This window comes from Halichoerus grypus, chromosome 2 (genome assembly GCF_964656455.1).
Source record: "Halichoerus grypus chromosome 2, mHalGry1.hap1.1, whole genome shotgun sequence".
Classification (NCBI taxonomy): domain Eukaryota; kingdom Metazoa; phylum Chordata; class Mammalia; order Carnivora; family Phocidae; genus Halichoerus; species Halichoerus grypus.
In genome coordinates, this window is record NC_135713.1 from 140,507,423 (window position 1) to 140,527,241 (window position 19,819).

At 36.0% G+C, this 19,819-nt stretch overlaps 1 protein-coding gene across 7 annotated transcripts in view; it reads right to left on the reverse strand.

The window, feature by feature from the left end:
• The window catches only part of AP3S1 (adaptor related protein complex 3 subunit sigma 1), a 71,887-nt gene that overhangs the window by 6,228 nt on the left and 45,840 nt on the right, over nt 1-19,819 (reverse strand). For 3 of the 7 annotated variants that reach the window (XM_036078976.2, XM_036078977.2, XM_036078972.2), the window contains 2 exons: nt 18,699-18,770; nt 3,610-3,717 (listed from right to left, as the gene is read on the reverse strand). In XM_036078976.2, the coding sequence (XP_035934869.1) occupies nt 3,610-3,717; nt 18,699-18,770 (180 nt within the window). Of the gene's footprint in view, nt 1-454; nt 496-3,609; nt 3,718-18,698; nt 18,771-19,819 lie in introns of all 7 variants that reach the window. The other 4 variants (XR_004913031.2, XM_036078974.2, XM_036078975.2 and 1 more) reach the window with 3 other exon arrangements.

The following is a 19,819-nucleotide window of genomic DNA, read 5'->3' on the forward strand; positions in this document are numbered from 1 at the left end:
AGCTTCCAAAACCCACCAGGGATTTTATGTTAGAATCCTAATTTAGAAAGACAGAAAAAGAACTGTGAGAGTTAAATTAAGATTAATTCTAACATATGATTTTTGAAATAAACTCTACATTTTTATATACAAAGTAAACCTGCATTTTTACAAATGTAATTTGTCAGTTAAATGACAATGTTTAAAAAAAGAACAAAAAATTTAAACTTTCCTTTTACAATGCAGGCAGACAAAACAGAACAAACATGACATCAATGAAACACTAGTAAAATACACTAAGTCCAATAAAAGATGAAGAAACTACAAGGAGAAACTAGAATGAAAAATAGGCTACAGGGACTACATGGGTTCATTAACACAAAGAATTTTTGAGTCTGGCCTAAATAATTAATTGCCTTTGACATCATTTTGCTTTCCCTTTGTTAAAGTACAGTTTTCTCAAAGTCAGCAATACCTTGTCTACCTGTCCTGTCTGGGAGATTGAAAGATAAAGGTCTGTAAGAGAGAAGAATGGAAAGAGCTAGAAAGATCAGGATGTTCGGAAAAAAAGAAGACTGACTTTTAAAAAAGTAGTGACTATATTCAGACCCATTTATGCATCTTAAAAATAACATGACATACACAAAAGCTAACAAGTCTCCCCAACCCCACCCCTCTACCTCCACCCCCAGGGAGTCCTTTTATTCCTTGGAAGATTCCTGAGTGCCTCTTACACTTCCCCCAAATCCCACCATCCTCCCACCCAGCTTAAACCCTCCTTTGCCCAGACCCCCATGTCACAGCAAACCAGTTTTCTGTCAAATCAGGATAGATGGGACATACATTCAGAGCATATCTTTGTTTGTCCTCTCTTTAAAGATCTGGGAGATCTTTGCTTCTACCTGTCTAGGTTATTGGGAATTAAACTGGTTCACTTTCCATTGTCACTGGAAATATACTATCTTTAAACCAAAATAATAAAGTCTTTGATTTCTGACAAAGTAAAGGCAACTAGATATATCCATGCTATATCTTAAAAGTGGTATCTTCATTATACCCAGACTGATTTTTAAAAGATAAATGCTATTCTAAATACCACTTAATCTTAAAAGTATGATAACCAGGTCTTTTCATCAATCATGATATTCTGGATTTTAATTATTTCTTGACAAGTTTTTGCTTGCATAATAAATTTTAACTAAAATTTAAGGAAGAGTCAGATTAATTAAAGCTTATAGTGTGTTCTCAAATAATTTTGGATTATTCTGCAGTCATATATTTGATACATATATCCAGTTTAAGTAACATGGAAACGGAATCCATATGAAAACTGACATTTCAATGTGTCTGGAATAAAGGTGGTAGTCTTCCAGATTATGAAAATTACTGAAGAATTACACAAAGTCAACATTTTTGGCATAATTTCTTAAAATATGATCAGGACTAAATGGCTTCATTTTGACTCAAAATCCTACTTTATAACTAAAATATTAGCAGACATCACATATGGAGAAACACTTGATGAAAAACATAATGTTGTGGTCTACTCCCAGATTTAAAACCTATTTTCTAGTAAAGGAGAAAAACTAATTTGTAGCAGATAACTGCTGACTGTACAAGTTAAGAGATGATCAGCAGATGAAAAATAGCAGTACCTCTTTCACCAGTATTTAAAACCATTTTAAATAGAAATGTTTCTGTGAAGAGATTTTAAGTTACAGTATTCTATTTCCATTGAAAATGTAAATTTTGTATTTTACTGCTCTTTCTTTACAGATAAGGAAAAATTGCCTCATTAACAAAGTTATACTGGACAATCAGAAAGCAAATATCCATTATGCAATTATTATAGGTCCTTCATGACTTTTATCAGTATTATAAATAGCAAACCAAGGACAAAAAGAAAAAAAATTAAAAAGAGGACACCATCAATGAAGTTAAAGAACCTGGAATATGAACATTCCAGACAAAAGGTCAATATATTTTTTACACATGATTACACAGAAGTCATATATTACCACATATCCATTCATTTTTGACATATTATTAATGGATTATGTCATGTCTCTTGGCATTTAGAATCTATATCCATAGAGTTTTGTAAAGCAAGTTTTAACAGATTACATAAAATTTGAGTTATCACTTAAGACTGTATAGCTCAGAGGTTATAGTAAATCTTTTACCATACTAAATAATATAAGGCAAACCAACTATACTAAATAATATTCTGAGTTCTTTTCCTTGTCCTAAAACAAAACCTTCTGTATTAATCGTTTGTTTTTCCTTTTCAAAAACCAGTATTTTAAAAATTGGCTGTAGAACACATAAAATATAAGTAGTTATTTAAAAGAGTCATAACTATAAGCTCTTCACCATTACAAGCCTCTCCTTTGGGCAACTCATAGGGATGGTAAATTGAGATATAGAGAAATGCAGGGCTATTTTACTTTAAAATAGAACACTGGAAAATGCTTTTATATAAAGCTTTAACTGTTTCTAACCCTCAGATTTTGGATTTATCCATCATCCTGTGTTTCATTCAATTCCAGTGAGCATAGCATTCCATTAAACCGATCCTTTAAAGTGCCAACAAGATAAAAATTCTTTAGAACTCACCTGTTGTAAATTAATGCCAGCATATTTTTAATACTTTGCTGCTTTTATAGTAATGATTACTTTAAATCAACCAAACACCTGAGCTTGTATTAATAATTATAAATAAAATTTATTTTTCTAATCTTAGTTATGACTATAAATACCAAAGGTAACAAGTATAGTGTTGAATGACATGTCAAAACTATTCATCTTTCTAAACTTCTGCCAGAGTAATAAGAAACCACCAAAACAATGTGAACTTCAGTGGCTCAGCTACAGTGCTTGTTATTGATATTCAGCCTAATACTTGAGGAAAGAGTCATGAAAATTCTAAAGTAGGATTTTATACAATGCTAAAGTGCTGGTTGATCCTCATGCACCTAATCTAACAGCACAAAGCTAAGCATGTGTAACTAACCAAATCTTTCTCCTATAGAATGCAGAAAAAGCCATGAATTCATGTATCATTGTATAAAATATGTGACTTAGCCAACTTGTCAGTGACCTCTGGGAAGGATCCAGAATTAAAAGATTAAGGCAACGAATTTCTTTTTTCAGTGTTCACTCAGGCTTGCAAAGCACCAATTATAACTTACAACATTACTTCCTCATGAGAATTCCATTTCCTCTCCTCTCCTTTTTCAGAAATAGTTCTGTGACACTAAATTTATATATCTTTAAAATATCAGGTCTAAGATTTCCTTGATGATTACTAAGGTTTTGTAAAGCAAATACTGATTTCATTATTCAAACATATAATTTCTTTTTTAAGCTGTTAAGAATCTGAAATTGTCTTTATTACCCAAGGCAGTTAACAACCATGGCTAAAAAAAGAGAACATGAAACTATCAGATAGATAGCAGTCACAAAACATTGAACATACTAAGATATGTATATTCCATTTTTAAAAAACTGAATAAGCTATCAGCTGTACTTAAAGGGTGATACTGAAGGACAAACAGTGAAAGCTACACATCATGCAAATTTATGATCATGCTTACTACCTCCATTAACCAGAGCGCTTTCCATTCTTACCTCAGATTTCTCCAGTTTATTTTGTGCATCAATTTGAGTAACAATCTCATTCATGTTGGTCTCCAATACCATTCCCCCCATCACCATTTCTGCAAGAATATTGTGAACCTAAAGGGAAAAATAATACACGTCCATAAAGAAAATTCACTACAAAAATGTTTCATCATTCCAGTAGCTTTCGTTTCAAACACTGCTGTGACTATTTCGTAAGTATGAAGTTTAAAATAAAAATAATCTGGAGGGCCCCTAATCCACGTTTGCTATTACAATGCAGCCTGAGACAGAGAGCCTCTTCAAATCTTAGTTTAATGGGCTGTAAAACAGGTATTAATAGTGTCTCCTTCCTAGACTGTTGAAAAGATTAAATGAGGTCATCCATGGAAGTGCTCAGAACAAAGTAAATGATCAATAAACACTACCTCTTACTGTAACCAGTTTAATGCTAAAAAAAAATTATCTACAATGGCCTTTTATGACAGATTCTTAGCCAATAATTATTAAGTTGTTTTATGCTCAAGGCATTTAATGAAGCTATGTGGCACTGTAACAAGCTCCTGATTGAAATAGAGTAAAATTTCTTTTTATTGTAGGTACTTTAATAATGTTTTTGTCCCAAACACATCCATATATGTAATACTTAGATTTTTTTAATTATCAAATATACATCTTACAATCACTAAAGTAGCATCTTCCACTGGGGAGAAAAAATATAATCCAGGTGTTTTTTTCATAGGTAGTTACTGAATCAAAAATCACCAACTCAAAGCTGAATTAGGGTATCACAGAATAGCATACTTTGCTATAATTTTTAAAAAAACAATGTGGTGGTATAAAGAATGGAGACTCTGAAATTAGGTATGAATACTGACTCTAGCACGTATTGTATGTCCTTTAGCACACACGCACCTGTTACCTTATCTGTAAAATAGAGATAAAAACAGTATAGACACCTCATACGGTCATCAGAAGAATTAAATATTTCATGCCAAGTATGTAGCATAGTACCTAAAAGATACTATAAAGTAATTTTAAGATTTATTTATTTTAGAGAAAGAGTGTGTGAACATGGGGGTAGGAGCAGAGGGAGAGAGAGAATTCCAAGCAGACTCCCTGCTGAGCGTAGAGCCAGACATGGGCTCCATCCCATGACCCTGAGATCATGACCCGAGCCAAAATCAAGAGTTGGCTGCTTAACCAACTGAGACACCCAGGCACCCCAAGTAATTTTATTTTAAACAAAAACTGGTCTTGGTTAAATATGTAATTATATGATTCAATTTTCATTCCTTTATAAGACTGCACACAAATGTATTCATGATTTTTAAATCCTATCATTTACTAATTTTTCATTTTGGAAAGATGGACATCTCATGTTACAACTCTTGAAGAAAAAGGATTAATAGAAATTACTTTTCCTAGAAAACAAAACAAAATCAGAAGCCACAACTGTTTTAAAAACTAGTGCTAAAAAAATAAAAACTAGTGCTAAATATCATCACTCCTAACTGCTATCCCTTTTGTGACTAAACACCACTTATTGAAATGATGTTTTGGTGCTGCACTTATGGTATGTATTTAATTCTCACATTAACCTTTGTTACAGTTGAGAAAATAAACCAGCTTGCTCAAGACCACATAAATGAATATGTAGCAAACGATTAAATTAAAACCTAAGTCTGAGTGACCCAAGTCCTATTCCTTGCTTTCTTCTGTTAACAACACATGAAATTGGGCGCCTGGGTGGCTCAGTTGGTTAAGCGACTGCCTTCGGCTCAGGTCATGATCCCGGAGTCCCTGGATCGAGTCCCACATTGGGCTCCCTGCTCAGCGGGGAGTCTGCTTCTCTCTCTGACCCTCTCTCCTCTCGTGCTCTCTCTCACTCTCTCAAATAAATAAAATCTTTAAAAAAAAAAAACCAACACATGAAATTGATACAGCAAATTAATTTTTAGTCATAATCTATGAAGGTTCAATTAAAGGTCAAGAAGGTGATTGGATGATAAAATATAATTACCCTACAACAGCTAACAGGTATCATATGGAGGAAAAGTGTTCAGAAAGAAAGGCCATGGCCAGTGGACGGATTCGTTAAGACTTGTTTTAGCAATGGAACCTCCCCTCTTCTTTTTAAAACAAATTCTCATGAGAAAGCACAATTTGTAATGCTGATAAAAATTCAGCAACTCCACCAGCCCCACTTTGCTCAGGCTTATTCATTTACTACTGCCTTTCCAGAAATATCTCAGAAACACATGCAGATTAGTGGAAGACATAGATTTCAGTATTATAGAAATGTCTACCAAGGTTAGAGGTATTAAAATATGAGTAGTCTGCAGATATGCAAGAAATTCTAAGGACATATGTCAACTTAATAAGGACCTGGATGTAAATTTGTCTTCAAAGTAAAAATAACTCCTATGAAAGCAAATTCAGAAATCTTGAGAAGATAAAAATACAAATGAGAGCCTGTGAGCTAAATCCTTAAGCATAACCTCATTAGAAATATAATAAATGCCTGAAGAATATATTCTAGGTGAGGAGGTACTATACATTATGTAGAAATTCCAGGAGGTAAACAGTATGGGAATGAGAATTACTAGCTGGGAGAGGAGTCCAACATTATCAAGGTCATAGTGTTCAAATAAGGTATGGAGGGATCATTTAGAAGCTGTCTAGTGACAGAAAATTTCATGTTCCAAGAACTGGGAGGAATTTTCGGCAGACTTAGTAAGAGAGAGATGATAAAAGCTTTGTTTTTAGCTTAGCCTTAACACATATGGCTGACATGTTCTAGTATTTTGTTTTACAAATTTTACCTAAAACAACTTTTTTTTTTTTTTTTTAAGAGAGAGAGTACGCAGGAGGGGGGTAGGCAGAGGGAGAGGGAGAGAGAGAATCTCAAGCAGGCTCCACACGCAGCACAGAGCCCAACATGGGGCTGGATCTCACAACCCTGATCATGACCTGAGCTGAAATCAGGAGTCGGACGCTTAACCAACTGAGCCACCCAGGCACCCCTTACCTAAAACAGATTTTAATGGAAATAAAAGGGTGACATTATGTTTGAAATATAACTCATCTACTAAACTGCTTTGATGTCCACCTAACATAAAGGTTCAATGAGTTTTTAATCCCCTTTTCTTGAATTTTTATAGGTATTTAAGTGTTTTTTTAAAAAAATAGCAAATACCACATTATTAATGTATTTTTGCTTGTTTGTTTTTAACTATATATGCCCTATCTACCCAACCACATAGCTTCTTCTATGTCCCTCTATTCAAAGATAATCACAATTAGATCTTAAACAGGTTTCCCCCACTATCCAAAAGTTCCCCTTACACCCTTCACTTTTAAAAAAGACCTATGTTCATACCTGCTTTTTGCCAACTGAAAGAAATCCAAAAAGAATTTTCACATCTATGAAAGGGTAATTGCTTCTTTGCTTTAAGCCATTTTGGCTTACAAAATGTTTCAAAGGAACACTCTGCTTTTGGACAGCAAGGGAAACCTGCATAGCCTTCATGAAAACTTCTTACGCATATACTTGTTATGTGTGCGTAAATGTATGTCTAATTTACACAAATGAGATCATGTAACAAACACATAAAGTCACAGTTCTGCAAGAGACTTATGGACTGAAAGAGGCTGCAGAAAATAAGGGTGTGAGTTAAGAAAATAATAAAAGATACTGGTGCCAGGTCTATGTACAAGAATGATCAACAAAACTTTGTTGGTAAGAGTAAAGAAACAAAAACACAAAACTGTAAAATGGTGAATCTACACTACTTGTTTTACGTTTTTATTCAAATTCCAGTTAGCATACAGTATATTAGTTTCAGGTATACAGTATAGTGATTCAACACTTACTTAAAACAGCCGGTGCTCATCACAAGTGTACTCCAATCCCCATCACCTGTTTCCCCCATCCCCCCATTCACTTCCCCTTTGGTGACCATTGGCTTGTTCTTTATAGGTAAGAGTCTGTTTGGGGCACCTCGCTCAGCATTCAGCAGGGAGTCTGCTTCTCTCCCTCTCTCTCTCCCTCTGCCCCCACCCCAAATAAATAAATCTTTTAAAAAAAAAAGAAAAAAGTGTGTTTCTTAGAATGTACACTATTAATTACCACACACTTAAAAATGAGACATCTACAGTTTCCTCAGTCACATAGATTATTAGATGAAAAATGAATGGGACAGAATAATATCTATAATATGGTCCCACTGAGATTTACAAAAAAAAAAAGAATTACATACACATACACACTTAGATATACCTAGAAAGTTCCTGGAAAGAAATGCAAATACTTTTCAGCCATTTACCTACTGAAGAACATCTTGGTTGTCTCCAAGTATGTGCAATTATGAAAAAAGCTGCTATAAACATCTGTGTGCAGGTTTTTTTGTAGACTTGTTTTCAACTCCTTTGGGTAAACACCAAGGAGCATGACTGCTGGCTTGTATAGTAAGAACATGTTTAGTTTTGTCAGAAACTACAATACTGTCTTCCAAAGTGGCTGTACCGTTCTGCATTCCCACCAGCAATGAATCAGAGTTCCTTGCCAGCACTAGATGTTGTCAGTGTTCAGGATCTTCGCCATTCTAATAGGTGTAGAGTGGTATTTCACCGTTGTTTTAATTTTCTGCAAATATTTTTAAAGTATAGTAGTTACCTAAAGAATGGAACTGGAGGACTGAGGAAGAATAGAGATGTGTCTTTCACTTTATAGTTTTTGTTTGTCTAGGTTTTGAAAACTTTTAGCATGAGTATATATTAAAAAAAAAAAAAAAAAAGCTTGGTAAAAATAAAAGAGTGACCATGCAGTAATTCAGAGGAATAGTATTAAAGGCTATAGTTATGCGTATACTGAAGTTATTTAAGAGGTAGCACAAAGGTGAATATTTGTTAGTGATAAGACAAGCATGCCACTTTTTTCATGCTTTTTTTTTCTTAAAGATTTTATTTATTTGAGAGAGAGAGAGCACACAAGTGGGAGGGGCAGAGGGAGAGGGAGAAACAGACTCCCGGCTGAGCATGGAGCACGAGGCAGGGCTCGATCCCAGGACCCTGAGATCATGACCTGAGACGAAGGCAGATACTTAACTGACTGAGCCACCCAGGCGTTTTATTTTTTTTAACGTTTCAAGTTTTTATTTAAGTTCTAGTTGGTTAACATACAGTGTAATACTGGTTTCGAGAGTAGAATTTAGTGGTTCATCACTTACATGTAACACCCAGTGCTCATCACAAGTGCCCTCCTTAATGCCCATCCTCCACTCAGCCCATCCCCCAGCCACCTCTCCTCCAGCAACCCTGTTTGTTCTCTATAGTTCAGAGTCTCTTACGGTTTGCCTCCCTCTTTCTCTTTCCCCTATGTCCATCTGTTTTGTTTCTTAAATTTCACACATGGGTGAAATCCTATGGTATTTTTCTTTCTCTGAATGACTTATTTCCCTTAGCATAATACTCTCTAGCTGCATCCACATCGTTGTAAATGGCAAGATTTCATTCTCTTTGATGGCTGAGTAATATTCCACTGTATATATATACCACATCTTCTTTACCCACATGGACACGGGCTCTTTCCATAGTTCGGCTATTGTTGATAATGCTGCTATAAACACCGGGGTACATGTGGCCCTTGGAATCAGTATTCTTGTATCCTTTGGGTAAATACCTAGTAGTGCAATTGTTGGGTCATAGGGTAGTTCTTTTTTAACTTTTTGGGGAACCTCCATACTGTTTTCCAGAGTGCTGCACTTTGATGCATTTAAATAGTAAAAATTCTATCTCATATACGTGTCAGTGCAGAACTTGGAGACTTTTGCTTAGTACTACTCTAACTTATTTAAGATTAAATGGTCTCTGTATTATTTTATTATTATTTATAAAATATATTGCACACTGTGGGTATCTAATAAATATTATATGCAATTTTTTCTTCAAAATTATTTATCTCAATAATCTCAAAGTTCAAAAGTTAAAGAACAAACCACGTGTTTTTTTTAGCAATTTTCACTACCCCATTAGTAAACCATATTTATTAAATATTTTTTTAAGTTTTTATTTAAATTCCAACTAGTTAACATGCAGTGTAATATTAGCTTCAGGGGTGCAATATAGTGATTCAGCACTTTCAGACATTACCCGGGGCTTAGCACGCGTCTATTAAATACTTATGTAACGTGCTTACAGAGAGCCGCATCCTGGTGTGAGTGAAGCAAACATAATCATTGAAGAGGAAAAGGAAGACTAAATCAAACACATTTCACCTTTTAACAATAACAAGCCCTCTATGAGACTGAAGCAAATATAAAAAAGGATAAAGGAAGGAAAGGTCAAATTATACAGATTCCTTTCTACAGTCACTTGTTTGCAAAAAATAAAAGTTACTTTGCTGTAACTTATGTTAGAAATGAAGTTCTCTGCACCAAGTATTTTTTACTTTGACTATATTAATATCTGACTATAGGGGTGGTCAAGTAAAATATGGCATAGCATTCTGTTTAATTCTTCACCTAAGAATAAAGCTAGCATGTATGTATTGATATGGTTCATCTAAAGACCGATGAAGTTAATAAAGCCAGGCATAGCACACTGTACGAAATAAAAACAAACTCGCCTGCGTGGCTGAGTCGTTAAGCATCTGGTCATGATCCCAGGGTCCTGGGACGGAGCCCCGAGTCAGGCTCCCTGCTCAGCGGGGAGCCTGCTTCTCCCTCTCCAGCTCCCCCCTGCTTGTGTTCCCTCTCTCGCTGTCTAAAAAATAAATAAAATATTTTAAAACAAACAAACAAACTCGATCACTCACTAAACCAAGAGAACTATGCATATCTCTGAAAATATATAGGAAAAAAGTCTAGAAGCCTACCTAGTGAAATTATTAAAAGAAATTACTTTAGGGAAACAGTGTAGGATGGGGCTGAGTGGGTATAAGGAGGGGGACAAGGTAAGAAGAACTTTAATGTTTAATCATACAGTCTTTAGTATTGTTTGACTTCTCTGTTTCTAAAGAAAGATAAGTATTATTATTGTAATTTTAAAATAATAAAATATTTTACTATGGATAACAGTGTAATGTCCTTTAATGGTTGTACGTCTGTCAGACGGAGACACAGATATCACATATCCTCCTAAAATAACTATAAACTTCTGGAGGAATGGGATAAGGGCCTATTCTTCATATAACCCTGCAGAGTGTTAAGCACTCAATAAATATTTTGTAAAATGTGTTTTGCAAGGAACACCTCCTTCCCCTCTGCTTGCAGAAAAAGATACCATAAGACATGATTTTTTAAAAAGATTTATTTATTTATCTTAGGGATATATATATATATATATATAGAGAGAGAGAGAGAGAGAGAGAGAGAGAGAGTGTGTGTGTGTGTGTGTGTGTGTGTGTGTGTGTGTGTGAGCGCACGCACAAGCAGGACAGGGAGAGGAAGAGAAATCCCAAGCAGACTCTGCACTGAGTGCAGAGCCCCACACCGGGCTGGATCCCACAACCCTGAGATCCTACCCCAGCCGAAACCAACAGTGAGATGCTCAATCAACAGCACCATCCAGGTGCCCAAGACACCATTTAAAAAAAAAATATTTTATTTATTTATTTGACAAAGAGAGAGAGAGATAGCGAGAGCAGGAACGCAAGCAGGGGGAGTGGGAGAGGGAGAAGCAGGCTTCCTGCTGAGCAGGGAGCCTGACGCGGGGCTTGATCCCAGGACCCCGGGACCATGACCCTAGCCGAAGGCAGACACTTAACCGAATGAGCCACCCAGGCGCCCCTAAGACAACATTTTTTAATTATTAAGGATAGCCACTTACGATGAAATGATCAACTATTTTCTTTTCTTGAACACAGGTTCTTGCTGGCTGTTTTGTGTGTGTGTGTGTGTGTTTTTAGATTTATTTGAGAGAGAAAGTGAGTGAGCCAGAGTGAAGGGAGAGAGAGAGGGAGATGGGAGAGAATCTCAAGCAGACTCTCTGCTGAGCATGGCTGTGGAGCTCCATCTCACGACCCTGAGATCACGACCTGAGCCGAAATCAAGAGTTGGACACTTAACTGACTGAGCCATCCAGTTCCCCCAATGATCAACTATTTTAAATTATGTTAGAAAATTTCAATTTATATACTTCTGTTGGTCATGTTGTTGTTACTAATTTGATAATAAAATTTTAATACATATATTTGCTAATAAAAATTTTAAACAATGTACCTAAAGTAATCTATTAATACCTGTATTTATAATTCTAATTGTTGTAAATAGATCTCTCTTCACATTTTGGTATTTCTTCAAATCTAAACTAAAACTGATTATTTAAAAAACTATTATTTTACATACTACTGAAAAGGAAAAACACTGCCAATTAAATTATGACAAGCTATAGAATGTAACTTGAATCCCAATCTCAAAAGTGTTACAATGTGAGAGAAAGCTGTAATTTTAGAGTCAGTGAAATATGGTATTTTCTCATCATTTTTAGCCCCACACAGGTTGCTAAATAAAATAAAAGCTATAATGAAAAAACTTTAGTAAAAAAATGAATGTTTGGGGGGTTTACTGGTGTCACTGCCAACAGTAAAAAAAAAAAAGCTTAGCTTCAGAAATATATCCTCTCAAAAGATACTTATCACAATTTCATTAAATCAAAAAATGTTTTTAAATTTTGCTGTAATTATTCTCCAAATAGGATATCTGACATATCAAAGTGTTATACAAATCAAAACTTTGAGTTGCTAATGTTATTAACCTTAAGAAAGTGTTTGCTAAGAAAATAATCAGTTTTAGAGTCATCTGGTTAATATTATCTTGAGACTGAGTCAGTTGAGCAGGTTCTGCTGCTTAAGTACTATTCCCCCCAAACTACTGATTTCTTTCCTAGTATGTTGTCAAAATGACATATAATTATAATGTACCAATATATCAATATAATATATATATCATGAAAGAAAATCCTAAAGAATGACAATTTTGAAAATAATTCTGAAAGGAATTAGTAGTATATTTTGTTACCCTATCAAAATTTTGATACAATTTTCAAGACAAAAATAGAAAGGGGAAGTATATAACATATTAATAATAATGAAGTCATTTGTTAATTGCTGATCAATGAAAAGCAACAGGGATATAGTAATTCAAAGTAATAAGTAAGAGTAAATCATTGGCTTTTGGTACACAATGCATTTTATACGAACATTGAATACGAATGTCTCAAAATCTGAAAATTCAAAATATTCAAGTCTGATTAAAAAATTACAAAGCTGTTCTACTTTCTATTCTATATTCCAGGCTGAGTGTCAAGAAATCCCTTTTAAAAGCTGCTTATTATAAAAGTCAGAGCTGCTCATTAGAAGATCCGAGAATACTCCAACTTTCTTTTATCCTTATCCACAAATTTACATCTTTATTTGTTCTTCTTCCTTCTTTAACTCATTCCTTCTTATATCTCATATTTCCTTCTGTGTAATGTACCTTCCTTTAGAATTTCCTTTAGTAAAGGCTTGCTGGTAGCAAATTCTCACATTATTTTTCTCTGACAATTCTTGTAAGATATTTTTTTGACTTGAGATTTACAGTTGGACAGTTATTTTCTTCCAACACTAGGTTTTCTAATTTCTGTGATTGCTGTTGAGAAATCATTTCCCAATTTAATCACTGCTCTTGTGAAGGTAATGTTTCCTTTATTTCTGGATGATTTTAAGAGCTCTTTCTCTGCTCTTCAATTGTACTATCATTAGTCTAAATGTAGATTTATTTTTATTTATTTCGCTTGTGATTCTTTAATCTGATTGGTATCTTTCTTTAATTCTGGCAAATTCCCAGACATTAGATACCCAGATATTATGAATATGCCTTGTTCTTTCTCTCCTCTTCTTCTGAAACTAAGAATAAATGTTCATTAGACCTTTCTTGCTCTATCCTCCCGAGTGACCTGTAAACCATCTTCCATATTTTCACTCTTTCTTGTCTTTCTATGCTCCATTATGGACAACATGTTCTACCTTTCCTTTTACTCAGATATTTGTAATCTACGTTTATATACATATTCATCCACTGGAATTTTCCATTTTGACATTTTTTTGCCTCTTCTAGAAATCCTACTGAGTTGTTTTTCAGATCATCTGGAATGTTTTTTGTAATACTTTATTCATTGCAAATTTTTATCAGAATTGACTTTCTAACAACTTGCTCAGTTGATGGGGACAGGGGCTGGTATGTCTGGGGCCAAGATTTTGACTGGTGCTGACAGGCAAAGTAGAGACTGGCATGTCTGGGGTTTAGCTTTCCAATGGCCCAGCTAGGAGTTTGGTTAAAGAAAGGAAGAACTGAGCAAAAAAATAAATGCATCAGGAATAATGAGAACAGTAAGAGTGAGAATAATCAGAATAATCTTTCACTGTCAGAGTAGCAAGTTGCAAATACGGAAAAGGAGAAGGCTAGAATAAATTCTGTAGTGTTACACTACACTCTGAGGTATTATGAAGAACTCAATGATTTTTGAAATATATACAGATATAGAAATAGGTTAGAGGGTGTGTGTGTGCACACACATACACACATACCTACATCTATTTCCCAGTTTAGTTCAGAGAACCAGGAAAAATATAACCCTGGTAGCAATGAGCAAAAATGGTACTGAGATTGTCATTTCTAAACATCATTGTCCGAGAAAAAGAACCAGGGTTCCTTGAAGAAATAGCTGACTCAGGGCTGGACAGAAAACATGTAAGATGCTCTGTCCATAGAAAAGGCCTAGAAACAATGACCAGCCTCATAATTATAAGCACCTCCAGACTGTGGTTTCCATATACCATTTCCCACTAAAAGGAATCAGGGCTCTTAGAAAAAGTGGCTGATAACATGCCTAGAGTAGGAAATGAAGACAATGGGTCTGCAACATCTAGTTGTACCAGAACACAAAACGGCTGTAATAGCCCACGGAGGGGAGGGAATGGCAAAAGGACTCAGAAGACAACCTGAAGGGGCTCCCCCCTGGCAAACACAGGGCAATGTGAGCATCCAAAACAAATCAAAGTATGTTAAAATTCCTATGTCACAGGGAACTAAAACAAAACCAAACCAAAAAACAACAATAATCATTTTTGGTGAGTATTAGGGAACTGAACTGTTAGGAAAACTGACAATATAGGAAATAATCTAGAATTTATCCTGCCTTTCCTATATAAACTGTACTTTTAAACCCATCATCTCTGTCTTTTAATAGATTGTTTCATTCAATTCACACTTAGTGTCCTGAATAATAACAGATCTACTTTAAACTGGTACTTTCACTTTTCATCATGAAGTTGGTTGATCAAATTTTATTGATATTATATCCACCATCTTTTAAATTAGAGATTCTACTGTTTATAATTTCATTAGTGATTATGATCTCTTTCCTTGCTCTTTTTTTTTTTTTTAAAGATTTTATTTATTTATTTGACAGAGAGAGACACAGCGAGAGAGGGAACACAAGCAGGGGAAGTGGGAGAGGGAGAAGCAGGCTTCCCGCGGAGCAGAGAGCCCGATGCGGGGCTCGATCCCAGGACCCTGGGATCATGACCTGAGCCAAAGGCAGATGCTTAACAACTGAGCCACCCAGGCGCCCCTCTTTCCTTGCTCTCTTAATCAAATAAATATGACTTTACTATTACTTATGAAACCTTTTTATGTGAGTGAGAAACCTTTCAGATCATATTTTCTTGGTGTATGTGCGCCATCTTCAGTCTCCACATCCAAACCAATTTTGCATAGGTAGGCTGTCCCACTACTTCAGGGTGACTTTGGGACTAATCTAGTCCATGAGCAGGCTGAGGGTTGTGGGCAAAATTCTATACCAGACCCTAAGGAAAAGTGAGCTGAGCCAGTTAAGAGATTCCTGACTGCTGGAAGGTCCAGGGCGGCTTAAGGGTTGAAAATAATCCTACTTTCCTAGAAGGGCTTAAAGTAAGACTAGTATTGTCCTGGACAGAGAATGTAGGCATAGGAAGGTCTATTTGACTGGTCTCTGACTCCTGCTATCCTAAAGCTTTTTGCCTCATTGCATTGGAAAAAATTAAAACAAGTACTTAGCCCAGAAAGAAGAGATATAGTTAATTTTCGCAGGTTTTATTTTTTTTTATTTTTTTTTAAAGATTTTATTTATTTATTTGACAGAGAAAGACACAGCGAGAGCAGGAACACAAGCAGGGGGAGTGGGAGAGGGAGAAGCGGAGCAGGGAGCCCGAGGTAGGGCTCGATCCCAGGACCCTGGGATCATGATCTGAGCTGAAGGCAGACGCTTAACGACTGAGCTACCAGGCGCCCTAATTTTGGCAGGTTTTAAAACAATGATGCACTATTGTGTAAAAGGAACAGGCTATACATACTCATACTGTATGATCCCATTTCTGTTTCTCTTAAAGACTTACTTGTTTCTGCACTTACTTGTACAAAAAAATCTAGAAATACACATACTCTAAAATGTTAACACTAGTGTTAATTAAACAGTTAGACTGAGGTGGTTCTAATACCTTAGCAGCTTAAGTAAGCAAACCAGAACATGCCTATAAGAAATCAAAACCTAAAGACAACCCATCAGAGCCAACTCAGCTTTCCCAAATAATACAACTGCTTAAATTGTAATCAATCAGAAAATCCCCTTGCTTTGCTTCTGCATCTTTTTTATAAAAGCCTCTCCCCTAGCTCCTGTTGGTGAAGTACTCCTAACTGCTTCTGGTTTGGCGTGGCCCGATTTGAATCAATTTCTGTTCAAATAAACGTAGAAATTTTTAATATACCTCAGTTTTTCCACTAACATTAGGCAATCTCTACAATTGAGATGACTTCCATTTATTTTCCACTTATGTGCATTTTCTGATTTTTCTAAAATGAATGCATATCAATGTAAAATAGAAGTCTTAAAATAACTGTGTGTCATGTACAGAAGCTGTACATGAGTGGAGCTTAATTTCTCTATTAAGGAAATCTTTTATTCTCTAGGAAAAATGTGAGAACTTTACTCTTACTACAACATTTACAAGAGATTCCTCAATTTTCTTAAGAAATTGCATGATTACATAAGCTAATGATCTCTGAACAGTCATTTTATTTTTTTTTTAAAGATTTCATTTATTTACTTGGGAGAGAGAGAGAGAGCACGCAAGTGGGGGGAGGAGCAGAGGGAGAAGCGGGTTCCCTGGGAGGGGCTCGATCCCAGGACCCTGGGATCATGACCTGAGCCGAAGGCAGACACTTAACCGACTGAGCCACCCAGGTGCCTTGAACAGTCATTTTAAAAAGACCTTTTTTAAGTATTTTAATCCTGTACCAAAACATAATTTTGAATACTGCAAACCCTAATGCCTAAAAATAACAGAAGTTTTTCTAAGTATGAAAAAGCATAAGATACAGTGATTAGAGAAAAGCAGTAGAAAACTAAAAATAGACTCTTAAAAATATCAAGTTTAAGTTCTCTGTCTAAAATGAGTTAATACATAAAATCAAATCATTTAGTAAATGAGAAATATAATCTAGAGGATTGGCTAATAACAAAAGTATTCTTTTGATGGTTCACAAACAATAAAATGCATTCCTTCCTTGTGCTGCACCTTGATTGTGGTAGCAGTTACATAACTCTATACATCTGCAAGACTTAGTTAACTGTATGCTCAAAACTGCTGAATTTTAATGTGTGTAAATTACACCTCAATAAAGCTGATTTTTAAAAATCACATTTTCAGCTAAAATTTTCAGCATATTATTTCAGACTATTTTATTCAATGGCTTAATCATTCCAAAACAATCCGTTATGTTATATAAACTTAATACAGAAAACAATCTGTATATGGTAAAAGTGGACTCTCTTCCAAAATTCCTTATCACCAGCACCCAGTAATAGTGGCTGGAAAGTTCAGTCATCCTTCCCTCCTCTCAACTCCAGCTTTCAGCAGACCATCACGTCCTGCCAATTCACTTTTTTTCATCTCTACTGTATTGCCTTAGTTCACTTCTTTCCAGACTCCTGCAACAGACCCCTAATTGATATCCCTGTCTTTAATCTCCTACTTACCAATCCACAATCTTTGTAGTGTAGAAAAAAATGATCTGGCAAAAAACAAAAACCAAAACAACCCACCAGTGTTCAACAAAGCAACAATAAATGCCAATAAACACTTGATTAAAAATATTAAAGTGCTTCAGAACGAAGTCTAAAATCCAAGGCACTGGGCGCCTGGGTGACTCAGTCGGTTGAGTGTCTGACTCTTGATTTCAGCTCAGGTCGTGATCTCAGGGTCCTGAGATCGAGCCCCACATCGGGCTCCATGCCCAGTGTGGAGTCTGCTTGTCCCTCTCCCTCCCCCTACTTGTGTGCGCACGCTCACTCGCTCGCTCGCTCTCACATGTGCTCTCTCACTCTCCCCCTCTAAAATAAATAAATAAGGGGCGCCTGGGCGGCTCAGTGGGTTAAGCATCTGCCTTCGGCTCAGGCTGATCTCCGGGTCCTGGGATGGAGTCCCACGTTGGGCTCCTTGGAGCCTGCTTCTCCCTCTCCCTCTGCCTGCCACCCTGCCTATTTGTGTTCTCTATCTTTCTGTCAAAGAAATAAAAACCATAATAAATAAATAAATAAATAAAATCTTAAAACTAATCCGTGCCACTAAAGGCACTTTAAACCTAGGCCGCCCGGATCTATACCAACCCCCCTCCAAAGTCTGTACCCTATTTCACTGCCTCTACAGCCATCCCTCTCCATTTCTGTCAGTGAGATACCTATAATCCCTAAAAAATCCAAGTTCAATGTAATTCCTCCACTCACAGCCTCCTAGACAAAGGCAGACAGAGCAGCTGTGTCCCCATTAACACTGAACACACGGCTACGTGTTAATGCCATGGTTTCCTCCTCTAGATGCGGGTCGTCTGGGCAGGGTCTGAACTTCACCAAGGGCAGTGCCTGGCTCATATGGAAATAAGCTATGAGTTATACTAAATAAATAAAGGAATAAAAATAGTTTTACTCACTAAATCCATTTTTACTTTGAGAAATAGAAATACAAATTACCATTTTTCCTCAGATAAAAAGTTTAGAAGATTTGACAATATAGAAAGTACCTTGTCTACATGGAAAATTAAATCCAGTTCACAGACATTTTCAAAACACTTGTCTAATGTTTCCACAAATACCTGAAGAAAAAGAAAAGAAAAAAAGGTTAAATGCTCTTGAGAACTGTATAAATTCATTCAAACCTATCATCTACAAAGGAGACAATTCTTAATTGTGAACTAACACTTTTCTAAACTCTTATTATCACATTTCTCTGTTTTAAATTAAATATTGTATTAAGTGTAACAGGAGTAATTACAGACTATTCTTCATGATAACTACATTTCAATACATTAACATACAAAACAAAATAAACTTTGCTGAAAATAACTAAGAACTAGAAATTCTTAGCACCACTACTTTAAAAAACACTGAAAAATACTCAAATCAGGCTCCTTATCTTCACGTGAGGAAAAAGAAAGCTTATTGGAAATATTTACCAGGATAGATGGGCATAGTCCAAGTATGTACCACATCTAATGCAGCCAGAATTTTTAATTAGCAATTCAGTATAAAAGATCACTCAAAATTAATTATGGAAAGAGCAAAGACTCTGGAATCAGACCTACCTGGGTTCAAACTTTGGCTTCAATACCTTGTAGGGCCTTGTGTGGGAAAGGGTTAACTCAGCAGGCCTGGGATGCTCAAAACCTACACATTCCCCCAAAACTGCCTGTTTACAGACTAGCCCTTGGCTAGCTCCTGAGAACTGAGCTCCTGGGAACTAGCTCCGAGCCCTTGCAAAGTTCTGTCCTTGGGTGGCACCAAATACCAGTCTGAGCAAACAGTTTATGCTAACAATGTAATTTATGATGAACATCTCCTTTTCTCTGAGGTTCTAGAGATTATGTACATAAGCAAGGTCAGTCACAATGGTGCTACGTGCCTATATGACTGACCACAACAAAAGTCCTGGGCATGCAGGCTAGGGTGAGTGTCCCTGATTGTGAACACACTGCACATCTCTCCACAAGTCATTTCTGGGGGAATTAAATACCTCCTGTGTGACTACACTGGGCAGGAACGCTTTGAAGCCTGCACCTGGTTTTCTCCAGACATCCCCTCATGTGCTTTTGCTTCTCTTACTGTTTCTTATCACTGTAATAAACCAAAACCATGAGCACAGCAA